Source organism: Colias philodice, chromosome 6, assembly GCF_061535455.1.
Source record: "Colias philodice isolate Cphi_HAF_F1 chromosome 6, ilColPhil1 Martin Lab GWU primary, whole genome shotgun sequence".
Classification (NCBI taxonomy): domain Eukaryota; kingdom Metazoa; phylum Arthropoda; class Insecta; order Lepidoptera; family Pieridae; genus Colias; species Colias philodice.
In genome coordinates this window covers 6459840-6477470 of record NC_143091.1, presented here as the reverse complement: position 1 = coordinate 6477470, position 17631 = coordinate 6459840, and the positions used below count along the sequence as shown (strand labels likewise).

At 35.2% G+C, this 17631-nt stretch overlaps 2 protein-coding genes across 11 annotated transcripts; both read right to left on the bottom strand.

Moving 5' to 3' along the window:
- Positions 1–1206: 1206 nt before the first annotated feature.
- On the bottom strand, positions 1207–7847 carry Ciz1 (Ciz1 zinc finger protein). 2 transcript variants are annotated; one of them, XM_089696410.1, is made up of 13 exons: positions 7663–7846; positions 7224–7460; positions 6511–6585; positions 5386–5732; positions 4820–4928; positions 4590–4736; positions 4132–4461; positions 3861–3978; positions 3676–3779; positions 3331–3517; positions 2495–2611; positions 2129–2237; positions 1207–1443 (listed from the first exon to the last, which is right to left on the bottom strand). In XM_089696410.1, exons 2-13 carry the CDS (start codon positions 7458–7460, stop codon positions 1326–1328), a joined length of 1998 nt encoding a protein of 665 aa, XP_089552536.1. In that variant the 5' UTR covers positions 7663–7846; the 3' UTR covers positions 1207–1325. The 2 variants fall into 2 exon arrangements, with proteins under 2 accessions (XP_089552536.1, XP_089552535.1); XM_089696409.1 differs by lacking the exons at positions 1207–1443; positions 2129–2237; positions 2495–2611 and having other exon boundaries at positions 3081–3517; positions 3861–3975; positions 5386–5744; positions 7663–7847.
- Positions 7848–11774: 3927 nt separating this feature from the next.
- Positions 11775–17153, bottom strand: LOC149487766 (uncharacterized). 9 transcript variants are annotated; one of them, XM_089696401.1, is made up of 9 exons: positions 16950–17153; positions 16308–16356; positions 15024–15082; positions 14831–14936; positions 14567–14657; positions 14075–14200; positions 13498–13569; positions 12168–12311; positions 11775–11969 (listed from the first exon to the last, which is right to left on the bottom strand). In XM_089696401.1, the coding sequence occupies exons 5-9, from the start codon at positions 14645–14647 to the stop codon at positions 11898–11900; spliced, it is 495 nt and encodes a 164-aa protein (XP_089552527.1). In that variant the 5' UTR covers positions 14648–14657; positions 14831–14936; positions 15024–15082; positions 16308–16356; positions 16950–17153; the 3' UTR covers positions 11775–11897. The 9 variants fall into 9 exon arrangements, with proteins under 9 accessions (XP_089552527.1, XP_089552526.1, XP_089552530.1 ...); XM_089696400.1 differs by having other exon boundaries at positions 14831–14927; XM_089696404.1 differs by lacking the exon at positions 14831–14936.
- Between the last annotated feature and the right edge of the window lie 478 nt (positions 17154–17631).

Below are 17631 nucleotides of genomic sequence, written 5' to 3'. Positions count from 1 at the left end.
TCTAAAAGTTAATACCCTTATTTTATAGTCAACTCATATTATATGAGCACAAAAAAATATAATCTAAAAACATACCATCTTTAAAATTTTCAGTTCTTTTTTATAAGTTACCATAACATTTTTAGAATTTTCAGTTCTTTTTTATAAGTTGATTCGATCATTATTATTATCTTGATTCTAGAATATGTACTATCGTCCGCCGCTGTCAGACGCGGTCAAAAACTTGAATTATACTGCAATCAAAATAGAAAGATGCACACTTTCGCATTTATATTTTTTGTATGAATAATGTTATGTATATAATTTTAACGGAATTAGACCGATTAGCAGCGAGATCTGTTGCGAGTAGACGCAGTCATGTTTACACGCACTTTCGCAACTTCTCGCAAGAAGCGCTTGACAAACTGCCGCGACAGAACTTGCTACATGGTTTACACTTGCAAGCTGCTGTCAGACAGACTGTCGGACACAAGAAGCTTTATATCTAATACACTGGAGATTTCAGTATGAACATTAACTTGTAACAAGAAAATATAACGTTGAATGACGCCTGTATGTTTTTTTATCCCTTTCACACCTAGGTAGTTAGTTAGGTTGTTGTAGTTGGAATTATAACAATTCTTAACATTTACGAGAAATTATTTCAATCTGACTTTATGTTTACGTCTTGCATCACTAAATAATTGATTAAAAGTAGTATAGAAATAGTATGACACAGATGCGGGATGCCGTACAAAATCAAATGACCAAATTTACCCCGGCAACTGTCGAAAAATAAAAATAAATTCCGACTTTGTGGACCACCATTTTTGTACGGCATCTGTGTCATACTATTTCTATACTGCTTTTAAGCCATTATTCCGCAACGCCGTACAAAAATCATGGAGACTAGGGGAGAAAATCTCTACCTGAACTTTCGAATTCTCATCTGCACTCAGGTGGACAGCTTACGAGTGACGTCATAGTGCTGAATCTTATTATTTTATGCTCTTATATCATTCTAGATAGGTCAGGTGGTGGGTCAAATGACCCATAATTTTTTCAACATGGGCCTGTAGTCTACTATATTGAAATCCTTATTGAATCGGCAAAGCATTTTAAATATTTTCTTCAATCTAGCTCGAGTGGAAACGCTACGTATAAATACATTTTATACTATGATTATACTACTTTTGGAGGAGGTTGATTTAAAAATAAAACAAAGTATTAAAGGTCAAAACTTTATTATATAAAACTCATATTGCTTTACTTAAAAAGTATACTAGAAATCAAATGACCATATTAATATAACGATCGTACATTTAATATGTAAGCTAATCACTAAGTTAAGCAGAAGCATTGGCATCAACAGTAGTCTTTTCATCGGCCGCAGCTTCGTCTTTAGATTTAGTCTCTTCTTCTCCTGGCTTAGCCGTCTTATCGCTTTTACGGAATTTGTCATATCTGCAAAAAATAGAAAAATATACATTTGTTATTTCTCAAATTCGAAGCTTATAAGGAACGGCGCAGATATGGCGGAGCCCAGCGCTGGACATTTTTCATTGTCAAACTATTTATCGACATTAAAACAACATTCAAAAGCGCAGCGCGCTACCTTTCCCATGTGATGCTTCGATGCTCCTCGGGAATAAATTGTTGTTATTTGATTTGTCTTCGCCATATCTGCAACGACCCTAATTGGCCGCATAAAATTGTATTTTTTTGGGCTTACAAATTGTTCTTTTTGTAAGTTAATTTTTTATCATTTTATTATTTAAAATTTAGTCATTAATGCATTATTTTAATGCTATAAAAATAGGAAATTCATGCACGAGACTTCTATTTGAGGAGGTATTACTATACAAGATACATATATTATTTAAATTATTTCAGTTATCATGAGATTGCGCCATTTCCAGTTAGGAACATTAAATAACGTTCTATTTTAGAATTAATTGCATTTCTTATCATGTACACATTTGAAGTTCTATGCATTTTAAACATATTATTTTATGAATAATTTTACATAATCATGGTTTGTTGTCACCTAATTCTAATTAAAATATAGTTTACTTTCAATAACCACTGAAAGAAAGTGTAGTTGAATAATTCAACGAAAAATAGCTCAATGGCTGTTAAAGGTTCTCACCGTCCAAGATCCTCTTCATCATCACTAGCTTCATTGCCCTGGGGGTCCACTTCTCGCAGCAACTCCCCTATATCTTTATCAACATCAGCCCACAGCTTATCTTCATTTCCTAGAAAATAATTGTTTTGTATATTAATATGTCCACTTTTAAATTGGTTATTATATTTAGGGCCGATTTTTCAATGCTTGGATAAAACTTATTCGTCGAATAATGTATAAAACAACCATTTTAAAAACGTATTCTAATTGCCCGTATTTGACAGTTTACGTGACATTTTAATATTATCGTGTAATACTTTATTGGATGGCTAAGTTTTATCCAAGCATTGAAAAATCGGCCCTTAAAGTGATTTTAATTTAAGTTACCTGAATTATTAAGGTCAGTGCCATTCTCCACAGATTTTTTCTCTCCAGACGATTCAGTTTTCTCAGACTTTACTTTAACTTCAGTGTTCTCCTCATTAGTAGTTTCCTTTTCTTCTTCTGTAAATGTGTTAACTTTTTTTGAGGATAAATAAAATAAAAGAGATGGAACATACAATTTTTTCCCTATAATTTTTAGATTTGGATTTAGAAACATGGCATCCGGATTTAAAAAGAGACATTTTTGAAGTGTAACTTCTTTATCGGGGTTGGAAAAAAATTTACTGTAACATTTATTCGTTACGCGCCATCTTGTTTTTATCCCTTACACGCGTGATTGACGTATTTCTGTAAAGTTGCATAATAGTAAATTATTTTTTCTGTAAATTTTGTTTTTGTGTGTATTGTACAATAAAGTGTTTTCTATTCTTTGTATTGTTAGCAGCGAGTAGCACGTTACGTACCAGTCTGCTGGTGCAGCTGGCGGTGTATGCGCTCGGCCTGCCTGCGCAGCGTGCGCGTGTCGCGGTGCTGCACGTAGTGGCGCAGGTGGATGCGCAGCCGGCAGTGCGAGTAGCACGTTACGTACCAGTCTGCTGGTGCAGCTGGCGGTGTATGCGCTCGGCCTGCCTGCGCAGCGTGCGCGTGTCGCGGTGCTGCACGTAGTGGCGCAGGTGGATGCGCAGCCGGCAGTGCGAGTAGCACGTTACGTACCAGTCTGCTGGTGCAGCTGGCGGTGTATGCGCTCGGCCTGCCTGCGCAGCGTGCGCGTGTCGCGGTGCTGCACGTAGTGGCGCAGGTGGATGCGCAGCCGGCAGTGCGAGTAGCACGTTACGTACCAGTCTGCTGGTGCAGCTGGCGGTGTATGCGCTCGGCCTGCCTGCGCAGCGTGCGCGTGTCGCGGTGCTGCACGTAGTGGCGCAGGTGGATGCGCAGCCGGCAGTGCCGCCGCAGCGCCTCCGCCTCCTCCGCGCTGCCCGCCTCCGCGCGCGGCAGGAACCCACGGCACAGCTCGCACCACCACACCTGATATTATTATTATTTCATACACTTATTTAACAATAAAATCATTTTTAAACAACAAAAATTAACAAGCTTTTTTTTCTTATTATTGAAACTTGATGATAACTTATTTGCGGACTGTTTGATGATGTGAAATGCAATTTTAATTTAACAATAGTTACCTCAACTTTCTTGATATGCTCACTCCCAATATTAATTTCAACCTTTGCCTTTTTAGGCTTTTCCTCATCTTTCTTTTCACCACCAGAATCATCATCTTCCACCTCTGTAAAAAATATATTAATTAAGTATCAGTACACATAACAGTATAGCACTGATTTATGTGTTGTAGAGCAAGTTATCTTACCATCAACATCACCCACAGAATCAAGGGTCATAAAGTTATCCAAATCAACATCCATGCCTTCATCACCACTGCCCTCTGCCTTTGGACTGACGCGTCGAGAAGCTTGATTAGCTTTCTTCTGAAAAAATGGGTGATAATTGTGTATATCAAAAACCTGAATCATATCTATTTTATTTAAAGAAAGGAAAATAGGTAAAGAAATAACATTATAATTCAAGTCAATCATTCTGTATCTTTTATTTATTAACTTCCAAAAATGACAACTGCCTACCTTAAGATGTTCAATTGAGCAAATGTGATGCTCATATATCATCGGCGAGCGGAAGGTAATGCGGCAGATGCGACAGAACGGCATTAGGAAGCGCTTCATGGCGCGATGCGTGTCCGTCAGGTTGTGGGCGTGGCGCGTGGTGCGGTGGTTGAGGCGGCACACGAGGCAGAACGTGGTCCTCGGGGCCAGCTCCGCGCCGGCCGCCGCTTCGAGCTCCCGCTGAGCGCCGCGCTGGGCCACACGCATACGCAGCAGTTGCGCCTTGTGACGCCGCGCCACGCCACTCATGGCCGCCCGATGCTTGAGCGATAGCAAATGCTTGGCGTACAACTGCAATGATTAAATAAACGTAAAATCTGCTGTAATATTTTTTAGGAAAATTGTTAATTACATTTTTTTTATTAAGATTGACTGTTGATAAATGAATGTAATTTACAAAACTAGTAAGATATACTTACACCATAACTGGTACATTTTTCCTTGCAATGCACACAAGAAAGGTGAGAGAATGATTTTGGTGGTGCAGAATCAGAAACAGCATCCTCTTCTTTTTCTGTATCTTCTCCACCATCTTCTCCCTCACCTTCAGAGGGTTCTCGATCCGGCTTAATAACATTAAATCCAGATTATTATATTAATTTCTTAAATTCTAGAATTAAATAAGATTATGTGATATTGCTAAGTTTACCTTGGGTGATTTACTCTTGGATTCTTTCTTCTCTTCAATAACCTCTTCCTTCTCATCAGCTTCCCAATCTTCTTCAGTAGATGAAGCTTCTTCCTTGGACTTATCAGGGCTATTATAATAAATATAAATAAGTTAGAAGACCGGAAACAAATGTATATCTAAATTTCTATTTATTTTATAACAGAAATAAAAAAGTATATGAACATAAAACATAATAAAGGAAGGTCTGTCAAATCCAATTTATCTTCATGTTCAGCATTTCTAACTATTGCATGAATAAATGGCACTTTTTCTCATTAGATTCCATAGGTTTCCCAATTCTGTTCAAAGAATTCATGACCACATTCTATTTTTACAATGTAATATCCGCTTTCTTGACTATTAGTTAGTTCTGTTTTCTAATAAATTTTAAAGACTCAAAATTTAATCTCATCTGCTCTAATATTGCTAATGATCAGTATGTAAAAAAGTTTGCTTATTCATTTAAGACACCCATATAAGCTTAGCATGTGACATGACTGGATATTGGAGAACATCATAGCAAATCATTGACTGTGTCAAATTACCTTCGCCCCTTGACAGATCTGAACGCACGGGTAAAGGCGAGCGATCTATCTCCGTAGCGCCTAGTGGCGAAGGAGGCACGGGATCGCGGCGCTCCTCGGAAGGAGGCTCGCGAGCGCAGCGTCCGGCCGCGGAAGGAGCGGCGCGGCGCGCGCGGTCGGCCAGCGGGGCGCGCCGGCTCGCGCGGCGGGCCCATGCCGCTAGACTTGCGAAAGCTTTCCCGAGCCGGCGATCGTCTTCTATCCTCCCCGCCGAACGACCTCCTCTCGCCCCCGTAACTTTCTTGTCTACTGCCGTACGATCCGCCATAATGACCACCGTCATGGCTACGTCTATCGCTCGAGGAGCCCTGTACATAACCCTTTATGGATGTCGTCGATTCTTATAAATTGAATCACACAAAATTTATTTCTGCTTAATATAAGTTAATATAGTTTAAAACATTCTTCTGGTCATGCCATAACTCATGGAGGAGTAGTTTGTCACTACGTAAAATTTCTAAAAATTTAGTAGAATTTGTACAGAACAGTAGAAATAGTTTCCCATGAATCTGTTATCATTTCAATTGCTGTAATGAAATTCTTTTCTGTTTAGTAGGTACTACATAAGAATTAACCACATTATGGTAGATTCATCTGCTTCAAATCATAATCATCTTCTATATGGAGAGAAAATAAGCAAACCAAATCATCAAGATAAGTTTTCAATAAAGTCACATAGGTAAAGTCCACCATAAGTGCATTTCTACACGGCACATTTTCTTATTTTTCTAATTTGTCATTCATCACTAAACATTTAATCAATTCAAGGAGTCCTAATTATTCAACTACACTTGCCCAAGTAAGTAAAATTGGAAGGATTTATTACAAATGTTTTATCATCCATTTACCATTGCTTATTTCTAAATTCAATTGGTTCACCCACTTTAATAATGTTAAGATAAATAACATCTGTTCTTGCATTTATAAATGCTTCACTATTGTCATAATAAAGTATTCAATGGATGTTATGTTTTTGTACTATTTAATGAAGCTTGTCCCTTCACTGAACTGTCTTTGAAATAGCTAGTTCAGTGTATTATCATCCCAGTTAAGATTGCAAAAATGTTCCTTTTTTTATCTACTAACCTCGAGTCTCATTCTTTTACGTTCAGGTGATCCAGAGCGACCACCATAATCACGATTTGAATATCCAGATGTTTCCTGAAAAGTCAGAGACCACGCTTCAAGGTAAAAACAAAATAATTAGGATTCCATAGCATTTTTCATTGTCAACTTATATTCATTCCACTTAGGTTAAGCACTCATTTCATTTCATCTTCCCATTATTTCACTATTATGTGATTAAGTTGAAATTGACATGCCTACATATTGGAGACATTTTGTTATTTCATTGACTAGGTAATTTATAGCTAATCTGTGCTAATAGGTACCTACATATTATTCGACCAAGCCAACTAGACGCTCGGGTGGAATGCGGCCTCCCCGCCCGCTTACCGCCTCAGGTACCGCGTTCGCCTTAGTACGGTTCGCAGCATCGACGCATTCGTACGTTTCGCATCGCTAGTTATTTCTGTACTTTTTATTATTAATCGTTAAAGCTTGTTGTTGACTGTTAAGTTTTTTGTTGTTATTTGTTTAAGTTTTTACTGTGTTGTTATTCATAGACAGCCCTCGAAATGGGGAAAAATAAGACTATTCATAGCGGAGAGCGAACAGTGATATTATTAATATTTTTTTTTTGCTATCTGTACCCGAGACATGGGCGGGTGACGTCACAGTTGAAAAGGGTCTAGTTGGCTTGGTCAGGTAGTACTTGGTTTTCAATGATTCAAACTTACCGATCTATATGATTTTTTGTAAGAGTCGTCTATTCGATCGCGGCTTGATGAATACCTATTGGTGCTTGAAGAAGTGTAACGGGGCTCATTATTGTATGATGAATAGCCGCCTCCTCGACCACCTCGCCCATTATCGTAACCCCCGCGATGACTATTCCCACGATAGGAACCCCTATAACCTCCGCTTCGGCCACCATAGCTTCCTCTTCCACCGTAACCTCGACCACGAGAAGACATCTAGGTAAAAAGCATTAACTACTATATATCCAAAAACTAAATTCAAATCACTCTTTTGCTATTCTATGTTCAATCTATATATGAAAACTTGTTTTTGATTTCTACAATCCGTGCATCGACCATTTTTTAGCACCGGCAGAAAATGGCGTCGGAATAAATGTTAACGCCACGTTATCAGTAGATTACAATCAATAGTACTTACAATTAATATGCGTCGACGCTGTTAAGAGGTGACAAAACAATAAAAACAAGAAACAAAATAAAAAAAACGGTACGTGATTATTGATTACACAAATGGTGAAACATTAGAAAAATCGTAGAACTTGCTGTTGGAAGCTGTCGCGTCATGTGGGCCGACATTAGTGCACATTAGTGATTAGTGTTGCCATTTGCCAAGTGCCAAACACAGATAATATAACTGCCAACAGCTCTGGCTTCTGGCCCTAAATCCCTTGTCGCCGTTTCTCATGCATGAAGAAGCCTAATATCGCCGAATTTCAGTTGTAGTAACTAGTAGCCTAAAGTAGCACAAACACCAAAATATGAATAAAATAAAATGTAGTTTTTATCAATTTATTTAGCTAGCTTACCGCCCGCTTTTTCAAAGAAAAACCCGCATAGTTCCCGTTCCCGTAGGATTTCCGGGATAAAACCTATCCTATGTGGTGTTAATCCAAGTTACCCTCTATATGTGTGCTTAATTTCATTGTAATCGGTTCAGTGGTATTTGTGTGAAAGAGTAACAAACACACACACATCCTCTAAAACTTTCGCATTTATATTATTACTAGCGACCCGCCCCGGCTTCGCACGGGTGCAATGCTGATACGAAATACACTACAGAAAAACTGTGAACGTTGTATGTACTATGTATGTATAAAAACATAGCGGCCCGCTCCTATACCTATTAATAGCCGGGCGGCCGGCCGGTACCGCCGCAAACGCTACGTCCCGCAATTTTTAAATCTGTAATATCTTCGAAAATATTCACTTAAATCATACGGTGTAAAGGGCCATATAGGGCCATATATATTAAATGAACAATGTATTCAAGGTATTTAATTGGTTAAGGATTAATACTGTATTGGTTAAAATCGCTTCGAAAATTAGCCATTATTTGTCGTAAAAAGCAAATGACAAAAAAAAGTTATTGTGGGTTATCCATAAGAGATAGACATATATCGCGGACTTTTCTGTAGACCTTTTCAATGTGTACAATACTTAGTACATTATTTTGATAAAACTCGTAGGGTTCAGCCTGCGTTTGCAATGTAAGCGGAAAAAAATGTAATTATTTACGACATCACATTAGAAACCTCAAAAATAACAGTACTTCTCCACTATTTAATGGATGTTATTATACATATAAACCTTCCTCTTGAATCACTCTATCTATTAAAAAAAAAACGCATCAAAATCAGTTGCGTAGTTTCAAAGATTTAAGCGTACAAAGGGACATAGGGACATAGGGACAGAGGAAGCGACTTTGTTTTATACTATGTAGTGATAGTGAAGAAGGAAAGGAATAGGATATGTTCATAACACACTGATAAATAGACATAAGCCATCTTTAAAACACGTTAATGAAATTAAAGTTAACATTTAAAATGTAAACTTGAATTTCATTTCAAGTAAAATAATAAAATAAACCTATCTGGAGACTCAGGGTACTCGGCCTGGTTATCGGCCGTACCTACTAAAAAAATTGTCCCTAGAGTAGCCTCATCTTTGGCCTTTTAGATTTTTTCGTCGCCGATTCTCGTTTTAAGTAGCATAAATGGCGAAAATTTGCCTACGTTGGCAACACTGGCCGACAATTGACATTCGACAATCGACATTGGCGACAGGCGAATCGTATCGAGGCCGAGGGCAGCCGGCGCCCGGCAGATGCTTGATAATGTTGTTGTCATCGTTATTTCCAAACGATAAATACCGATAAGCATAGCTAAAATTTTAAGTTATTATATACATTGAGTTTTGTTTGTTTGACAAAACCCCTCTATATTACTATACTCTTTGGACAAAACTTTGCTAAAATATAAACTCATTATGATAAGTAGGTACAACTTTAAACTTGCTTTAAACAATTGATCAGTTCATTATTTTTTTGTGTGTTTTATTTTTCATGAATACGTGGCTTAAAAAAAGATTGTTCGACTAAAATATACGGTAACGATTTTCATAAACATTTTAAATCGCTATTATAAACTCGCAACTATCTATTGTTTCTGTTATGTGGGTCTTGGACTCTACCTAGAGGTGGAGACCCTACCTCTACAACACTTTAATGTAATGGTCAAAGAAGTAGTAATGGTTCCCGAAGCCCGCTTACCACAGAATACTAATATCCTCCTACGCGCCTCCTACTGGAGCTGGTATGTTAGGATCGCAGACAGGATAATAAAATCAGTAGTCGCAGCGCGATACTGTAGACTAACTTAATAACTTAGAAATGTTATGATAATAATTGATAATCTGTCTACATTGCTACACGAAGCCAGAAGTTCGATGGGTTGAAAAACTGAACCCGGCCATTAGACCAATTAAAAAATTATTCATACCATCAGTTGAATGGCGCCGTAATTAGAAATTAGATGGTGGACGATTTGTATGGGCCCTGTAGGCTGGAGTGGATGTTTAGATGTCATTTATGAAGGAAATAGCAATAAATAATAAATAGGTTAAGTAATGAATTTATTACCTAGATCTGTTTCTGGATATGGTAATTGAATATGAATTTTCGGAAGTCTTTGAATGCAGTTCTTTTTCTTAAAAAAAGGAAGGTTTGGATAGGATTATCGGAATAAGCTGATAGCAAGCGTCGCGTCGATGGTCGGCTGCAGACGTTGCTTGGTTACAACCGAAGCACGGCTAGGGCACCACGTTTGCGATGAATCGCTATTGTTCCGAGTAATCTTGTGCATTGTTGGTGCACACATCACACCGTATCTAAACGACAAAAAAATTGTTAAGATGAAAGAAAGAAGGACACTGCATCTAGCGGCACTCGCATTTCGGCTGATTAAAGCAAGACGACCTGCATACCTCTACGATAAACTTACGTGGATAGACGATTATCACGCTCTCAATACGCGTAGTAAGAATACCAGTCAGTTGGTAATACCGAAGCATAACACCTCAGGCTTCAAGGGTAGTTTTAAGTACGCCGCGTCCAAAATTTGGAATGACTTACCGCCACCTTTAAAATTGAATCAGGATATCTCCTTCTTAACATTTAAAAGGAAATTAAAAGAGACTTTGTTAAAGAAGCAAATTGAAGACTGGCGTGCTTCAACCCAATAGCTACCTTTCTGTAGATCTTGGCGTGATGAAATACCTATATAACCTTGGCTTCCATATCGTATCACATGTTGTACTGTTTTGATTGAGATTTATTGTATTTATGTATATATGACACATTATATATGCCTTATAATATATTATATTATTCTTATTTATATGTTTCTGCCGTAATATAAATTATATGCATTTATTTATTTATTATTAATATTTATATACTTCCTTATCTATATATTTATTTTAAGTACCTAGACTTAATTCTTTTTATATATTAAGACGAACCGCAATCGCCGGTACAGCCTGAAAATCAGCGCTGCTTTTGTGCAGCATTTTGCTGAGGCTGTCTCCGTTTGCCTAATTGTAAGATATTTTATAATATGTTCGGCTGTGTTTTTTTTTTGGCAATAAATTTCTTTTCTTTCTTTCTTTATTAAGCGATTGATTAAGGGATTCCCTAATTACTAGCGCATAGATTAGTGCGATTGAATAACCTTTGTTTGTGACATTGGTGATTAATTTGTTTCCACCAACACTAGGTATAATTTACTGAAGAAATAGCTGATCCTGATGATTATGGCCTTAATTATGGCCATCCGCCCATAGATATAGTTTTATAAAGATATGCACAAATTTGGTTAATGTCGATATAACATTCACGTATATCGGATACTAGCTGCTCCGCGCGGTTTCGCCCCGTGGCTCCACTCCTGTTAGTCGTAGCGTGATGATATATAGCCTATAGCCTTCCTCGATAAATGAGCTATCTAACACCGAAAGACTTTTTCAAATCGGACCAGTAGTAGACGAGATTAGCGCGTTCAAACAAACAAACAAACAAACTCTTCAGCTTTATAATATTAGTAAGTATAGATTCAAAGTACCTAACATATCTATCAAAACTGGTGATAAATTTATTTTCTTTTAAGTTTTATAAGTATACCTACTTATTAGATAAGTGCAGATAGATTTGAAACTTGGTGACTGATAATGTAGCAAACAGAAAAATTTGAAGAATTCATTAAGACTAGACTTCATTTATTAGGTACCATATTAATTTAAACACCACATGTGACACACACCAACAGTTCACAACTTAGAAATAAATTTAGAAACATTTTTTTATATTCTCTAATTTTTCTATCTTGAATTTCGTGTTTTCTTGCTTCCAAACAACTCGCCCCAATATCCTTGTAGATTGCTCCATGAATCCTGAAAAGCGAAATCGATTTGTAAGTGCAAGAAGTACTAACATAACACTAATGAGTCTCAGACAAGAATCAATCATTGGTTAAGACTTAAGAGACGTCAGTAGGTAGGTACTTACCTACGTTATGAAAACGTTATTCGAAACTAAAAGGTTATAGTAGTAGGTACTATCGGGAAATGTTGTTATTATAGTATAGTCACCTTCTTTGCTTCTCGCCACTCCAGATTACGAAGGCGCGCTAAGCCCTTCAAGTTACGGTCTAGAATTTTCAAAAATTCTTGTCTTGTTATTTTTGGTGGCTTAGTTGTACCGTTATTCGAAGGATCTGGCGGCATGGTCACAACCTGTAAAATAATCCACAAAGAAATACAAAACTTGGCAAACCTTGGCATAAATATTAGATAATGTTAGATACGATTGCCCCTGGGCCATTAGCGTATCCAAGTGGATTAAAATTAGAGTAGGTAGTGGCTCTTGAATTATAAGTTCAACTAACACGATTTCATAAGATCTTGATTTTACCATTGTAAAATAAAAAAACGGGCAAGTGCCAAGTGCGAGTAGGACTCGCGCACCAAGGGCTATAGACAAACCTATTTTATATTATGTTGTACCTAACTTTAAATTTATACTCTTATTCATATTTCCTTTATCTTAATTGCTATAAGAGGTTGCTTTTTATTGTACGTTTTGATTCCGTTGCGAATGTCGAAATTTGCTGCTTTAACGGCTATATCTTTTGATTGAGTTGGCTTAGAAGTTTTATTTTTCACAGCTTCAAGGAAACTCATAGCATAGGCATAGTTCCCGTTCCCGTGGGTATTTCGGGGTAAAAACAATCCAACTATCGGTAGAGCAGTTTATGAAGGAGTAATAAGCAAACAACTAGTAATATAGAAATAGTAGGTTTATTATATAACTAGCTTCCGCCCGCGACTCCGTCCGCGCGGATGTCGGTCTTCGCGTGGATGGTTTATTTCTCCATTTTGAGTAACTCTGACAATAACATCTTATAAATATCTATTGGACTCAAATACGGCTAGGCCTATAATAATACCCTACGTGTGTTCGCTGTTCTACAGAACAACGTCTATGGATAAAACTGAAAAATTAAGATTATTTTTTTTCTTCGTATTTTCTCAGGATAAAAAGTATCCTTTTTTACGCCCAGGATAATAAGGTATAATTATACCAAGTTTCATCGAAATCGAACCGTTAGTTTTCACGTGATGTTTTCACATACAGACAGACAGACAGACAAAAATTTTTTTAATCACATATTTGGGTTTGGTATCGATCCAGTAGCACCCCCTGCTATTTATTTTTTCAATATTTTCAATGTACAGAATTGACCCTTCTACAGATTTATTATATGTACCTATAGATTATGTGATATTTAAATAGATAAAAAAAATTCTTTCTTTCTTCTTTGTGAGACTAAACTAACACTGTATATATTTTTATATATTTTTGATATTATCTTAAACGGCAAACAAAAATAAAATTGTTATCTACCTATAAATTACTCACCTTATCGTCTACAAACTGATTGTTGACTAAGTCTGATATTTGATTGTAGGCACTTTTCGTATCGTTAATTTGCTGAAACACAAATAAAAAAAAGATAAAGGTTAGTTACTCATCAATGTTCGAAAGTTACTACGTACTCCGTTTATCTGATTCTTTACAGACTACCGCCAAATACTTATCTATCGGTTTAGAATGACATAATACATATTATATACTTATAACTATATGTTATACCTATTTAACAGCTGTAAAACATAGATATCTTCTTATAAATAAATCTGCTAAAATTGTTTCTATCATGTTTAATTGATAATAATTAATCGGTATTTACGGCTAAAAAGTTACATTAGTTAAATTCAATATGTAATACTACAGATTATGTCACGATATCGAAACAAATACAATACGGTTGTAGTTACTTAAATTTACTGTCCCTTAAATAAATTCTATTTTCATTGAATAATAAATATTTATTATTACCCAAGGTAGTGACCAAAAGTAAGTGCCAAGGTCAGCAATAATGTTACATACCTACATGTTCACGTTATCTACTTTATCTAAAGAACATTAAACATACCTCCAAAATAACGTTAAATATAGTACCGAAGAATCCCCATTTTGGTTTCACTGCAACGCTTTTTCCAGCTCTTATTGAGGATTGCCTTAAAGCTCGATCCTTTCCAATGGATTCATCGGCCAATGGCTATAATTTAACAAAATTAAAAAAATGCAGATGAATAAATTAATACGTAGATATTTTCTGTAACAAAATATATAATATATACAGATCTTATCCTTAAAAATAATGAATATATGCTGTGTTGCTGATTTAGTCCTGAAGTTAATTTCTTGATAAACTAATATTCATTCCTACTTGTAATAACGAATACTTTTTCATTATAAATATTAGGAATAGGTCCTTAAAATCATTAGGAAAAATATAAAAGAAATTCAAATATTAATAATTAAATTAGTAAAGTGATAGAGTTGCAATCAAGCTGCAATAGTGAGAGGATGGTGGAATCAGGAAATATACAATGTTTTGTGCTTATGTCATAGGCATACCAACCGGCTGTGCAGTGACTACAGTTGCGATAACACCAACGATCAAGATACTTGCTAAGATGTAATCACCATTTCGAAACGCCATTTTGAGAACACTGGATCACATTGCGTTGTATGTAAAAATAAAGGGATGGGTTATTAACAATAATTAAAATATAAATTACAACATTTTAAGCGTTTGCATTTTGGATAAAAAAATATTATGTATGCTTCATTTTTAAATAAAACGGTTTTTTTTAATTACAATTTCATTTTGTTCTATATTTACCTGAAATGAGATGGGCGATCGGCAAGAATTCTCCTAAAATATTATTAATATCTAATCTGCGTAGTCACGTTGTCTTCTTGCTATGTCCTTTTCTTCCCTATACAAACTCAAAAGATCGAAATAGATTTTTTTATTAAATTTTTTACCTAAACTATTTTTGTTTTCACAAATGAAAAAAAAAATAGTAACCCACCTTCTATGAAATTTTAATAATTTGAAGTAACTGTTTTCTATTATTAATTCATTTTCATCCTGCAAAAAATAAAAATATTAAAAAAATAAACTGTGCGGTGTTGAATTACAAAAAGGTTGTAGAAAATAAACAGGTATACATGTGTTTCATTAGGTAACACTTTTATAAACATATAGTAAAGCGCATAGTCGATAAAGAAACGCGTTCGGATTTCCTCATAGAACTTAGAGGTAATATTCTTGAAGCTTTTACCATGTGCTTTTACATAAGGATTTGTGCAATAAATGTGGGTAACTCATAAAATCAGCAACATCAATTTATTAATAAGCCTATTTGCGTAACCTAAGTACTATCTACACATACCTAGTAAACAATTATATAATACTTACTAGCACCGCAAATATATTTCCTAATAACCTAAGTATTTGATCAACATAATATTATGTACTTAATCTTACTTTATCGGGGATTCGGTTGAAAAAAATATTTTAATTGAAATATTATTACCTCAGTATTATTGTGGTATTATCTACATCGAGGCCAAATATCTAAGCTTCAAACAGTATATTTAATTTTTATTAAGACATATTAATTACAAAAAAACTTAACGTTACTCAGGAATGAAGTATGCTGTTAGTGAAATTATTTTCTAAATTGTTTCAGTAATTACAGATATTACTAACTACCTACTAGTTAACAAATCCATAAACTAATACACTACCTACGTCTATTACTGTACACTAACTTTGCAAGACTTAAGACATTTTATTACACATAAACGTATTTATTATTTTTTATAAGATTTACCAATATTATGTTAAGTACCTACTTATCGCGTACTCTATTGAATCCTTACAGTAGTTTTTCATCGGACGTGGAAATATTTAAAAATGGAGATAATAGGTAGAGTTTTTTTAATCCTGTTTTGTTTTTATTATCCGTTACCTAATTATGTAGTGTAGCCTTTAAAAATTTGGCATATTAACTACATGTTTATTTTAGTACAGGTACCTACAGACAGATAAGTGGATAAACTATTTCAAAAATCAATATTAAATTATCTAGACACTACAGACCTGTCCTGTCTACAAAATATTGCTCATAAGTTATGAACTTTTATTTCAATATAAATTTATTTTTATTATTTAATGGTAGTAGATCTGTGTACATGCTTGCTACCTCTACATTTGATGACGATATTTTATGATACAAAAATTAAAAATAAATATATACTTACTTAACACAGTAATTTAACCATTGTTAAAATAAATTTTCAAAACTTACTCGTGTTTACGTATATCATTCCAAAATTCATGTATCTGTTTTTACGTTTCTGAAATGGAAATGAAAAATATATTTTTCTTTAAAAGAAATTAAACTTTTACTTTTTAATGCAATTTTTAAATCAGATTAAATGAATTAGTTGTTAATAGCTTGCACGTGTGCTTAGTTGCAAGTTTAAGAACTTTTATAGAAAAAAAAGTTAACACACGAGTAAGGACACTCGTTGATGTCTTTTATATGGAAATGATCATGTTATATTTCTTACATAAATAATTACTTATATACGCTTGTAATTTTACTTTCAAGGCTTTTACAAATTAAAAGAATGTACTACGAAATATATTAAAATAAATATTTCGACCTCGTAAAATTTTTATAAATAATATATTATTTTGAAAAAGGGAGATTTTTAAATCCCCAAAGTCCTCTGTATATAAAGTATTTTATTATGTTATGAATTATAATATTTAAAATTACATTAACGTATAAAAGGCCACAAAACTGAAGGTTGAACTACCCATTCACCGAACATATTGCATTATTTATTGCGCGTATTTTTCGTCATATTAACACAGGTATAATGGTTGTACAAAGGTTGATTGCACGTAAAAAGTCTAATGGTACTTAACATTAACACCTTACCGCAACTTAGGAAACGCGTATTTCCATTCTGCAGATTTATTTTAACTTTTTATGAAAACATGTGTCACTATCATCAACAAAACTTTGATAAGCACAAAACAATGAAACTCCGTGGTATCGGTAGCACTATGTGGGTATATGAGCGTGAGCGCGTACGGCAGTGGTTGGTGCGCTGCACTAAGGCAGTGCCGCAGTGTTTTCCCGCCGGCACTCGGCACGCACCATCCGGGCCAAGGCCACTCGAGTTGCGAAGTGTTATGTCAGCGCGTTCTACTTATGCAACGCTTACAAATTCAATGCACTTAGATGACCCCTCGGACTGCCCCAAAACTCGTGTTTGTTTCGGTTAATTTTGTAATTAATGATGAAACATCACGCTCCATTAGTTTAATCTTGAATTCTTAACGTTTTTCGATGACACTAATATTATGTGCAGTGGTTTACTAGTAATTTAGAAGACAGTATGGTTTTTTTCTTTCTTTCTAAATATTTCATATAGGTTCATCTACTAGTATAGTATTATATTATCTGTAATATAAGTAATTGGCTGATAGGAGATAGATAATTAATTGAATGGTCGTACTATGTGCTATGTTAAACATGTTTGACTTACCTTGTCTTATTTTAATGAAAGAGAAGGGCGAGCGGTCGGTGTTATAAATATAATGTTATCTAAGAAAAG

Excerpts from the sequence above, each read along its gene's own strand:
- Ciz1 (XM_089696410.1), bottom strand. The coding sequence starts at position 7,460 with ATGTCTTCTCGTGGTCGAGGTTACGGTGGAAGAGGAAGCTATGGTGGC. Across the intron at positions 4,929-5,385 it reads AGATCTGTCAAGGGGCGAAG|CCCTGATAAGTCCAAGGAAG; the intron begins GTAATTTGACAC and ends TTATTATAATAG. Across the intron at positions 1,444-2,128 it reads GATGAAGAGGATCTTGGACG|ATATGACAAATTCCGTAAAA; the intron begins GTGAGAACCTTT and ends TATTTTTTGCAG.
- LOC149487766 (XM_089696401.1), bottom strand. The coding sequence starts at position 14,647 with ATGGCGTTTCGAAATGGTGATTACATCTTAGCAAGTATCTTGATCGTT. Across the intron at positions 14,201-14,566 it reads CTGTAGTCACTGCACAGCCG|CCATTGGCCGATGAATCCAT; the intron begins GTTGGTATGCCT and ends GTTAAATTATAG. Across the intron at positions 12,312-13,497 it reads ATCAGTTTGTAGACGATAAG|GTTGTGACCATGCCGCCAGA; the intron begins GTGAGTAATTTA and ends ATTATTTTACAG.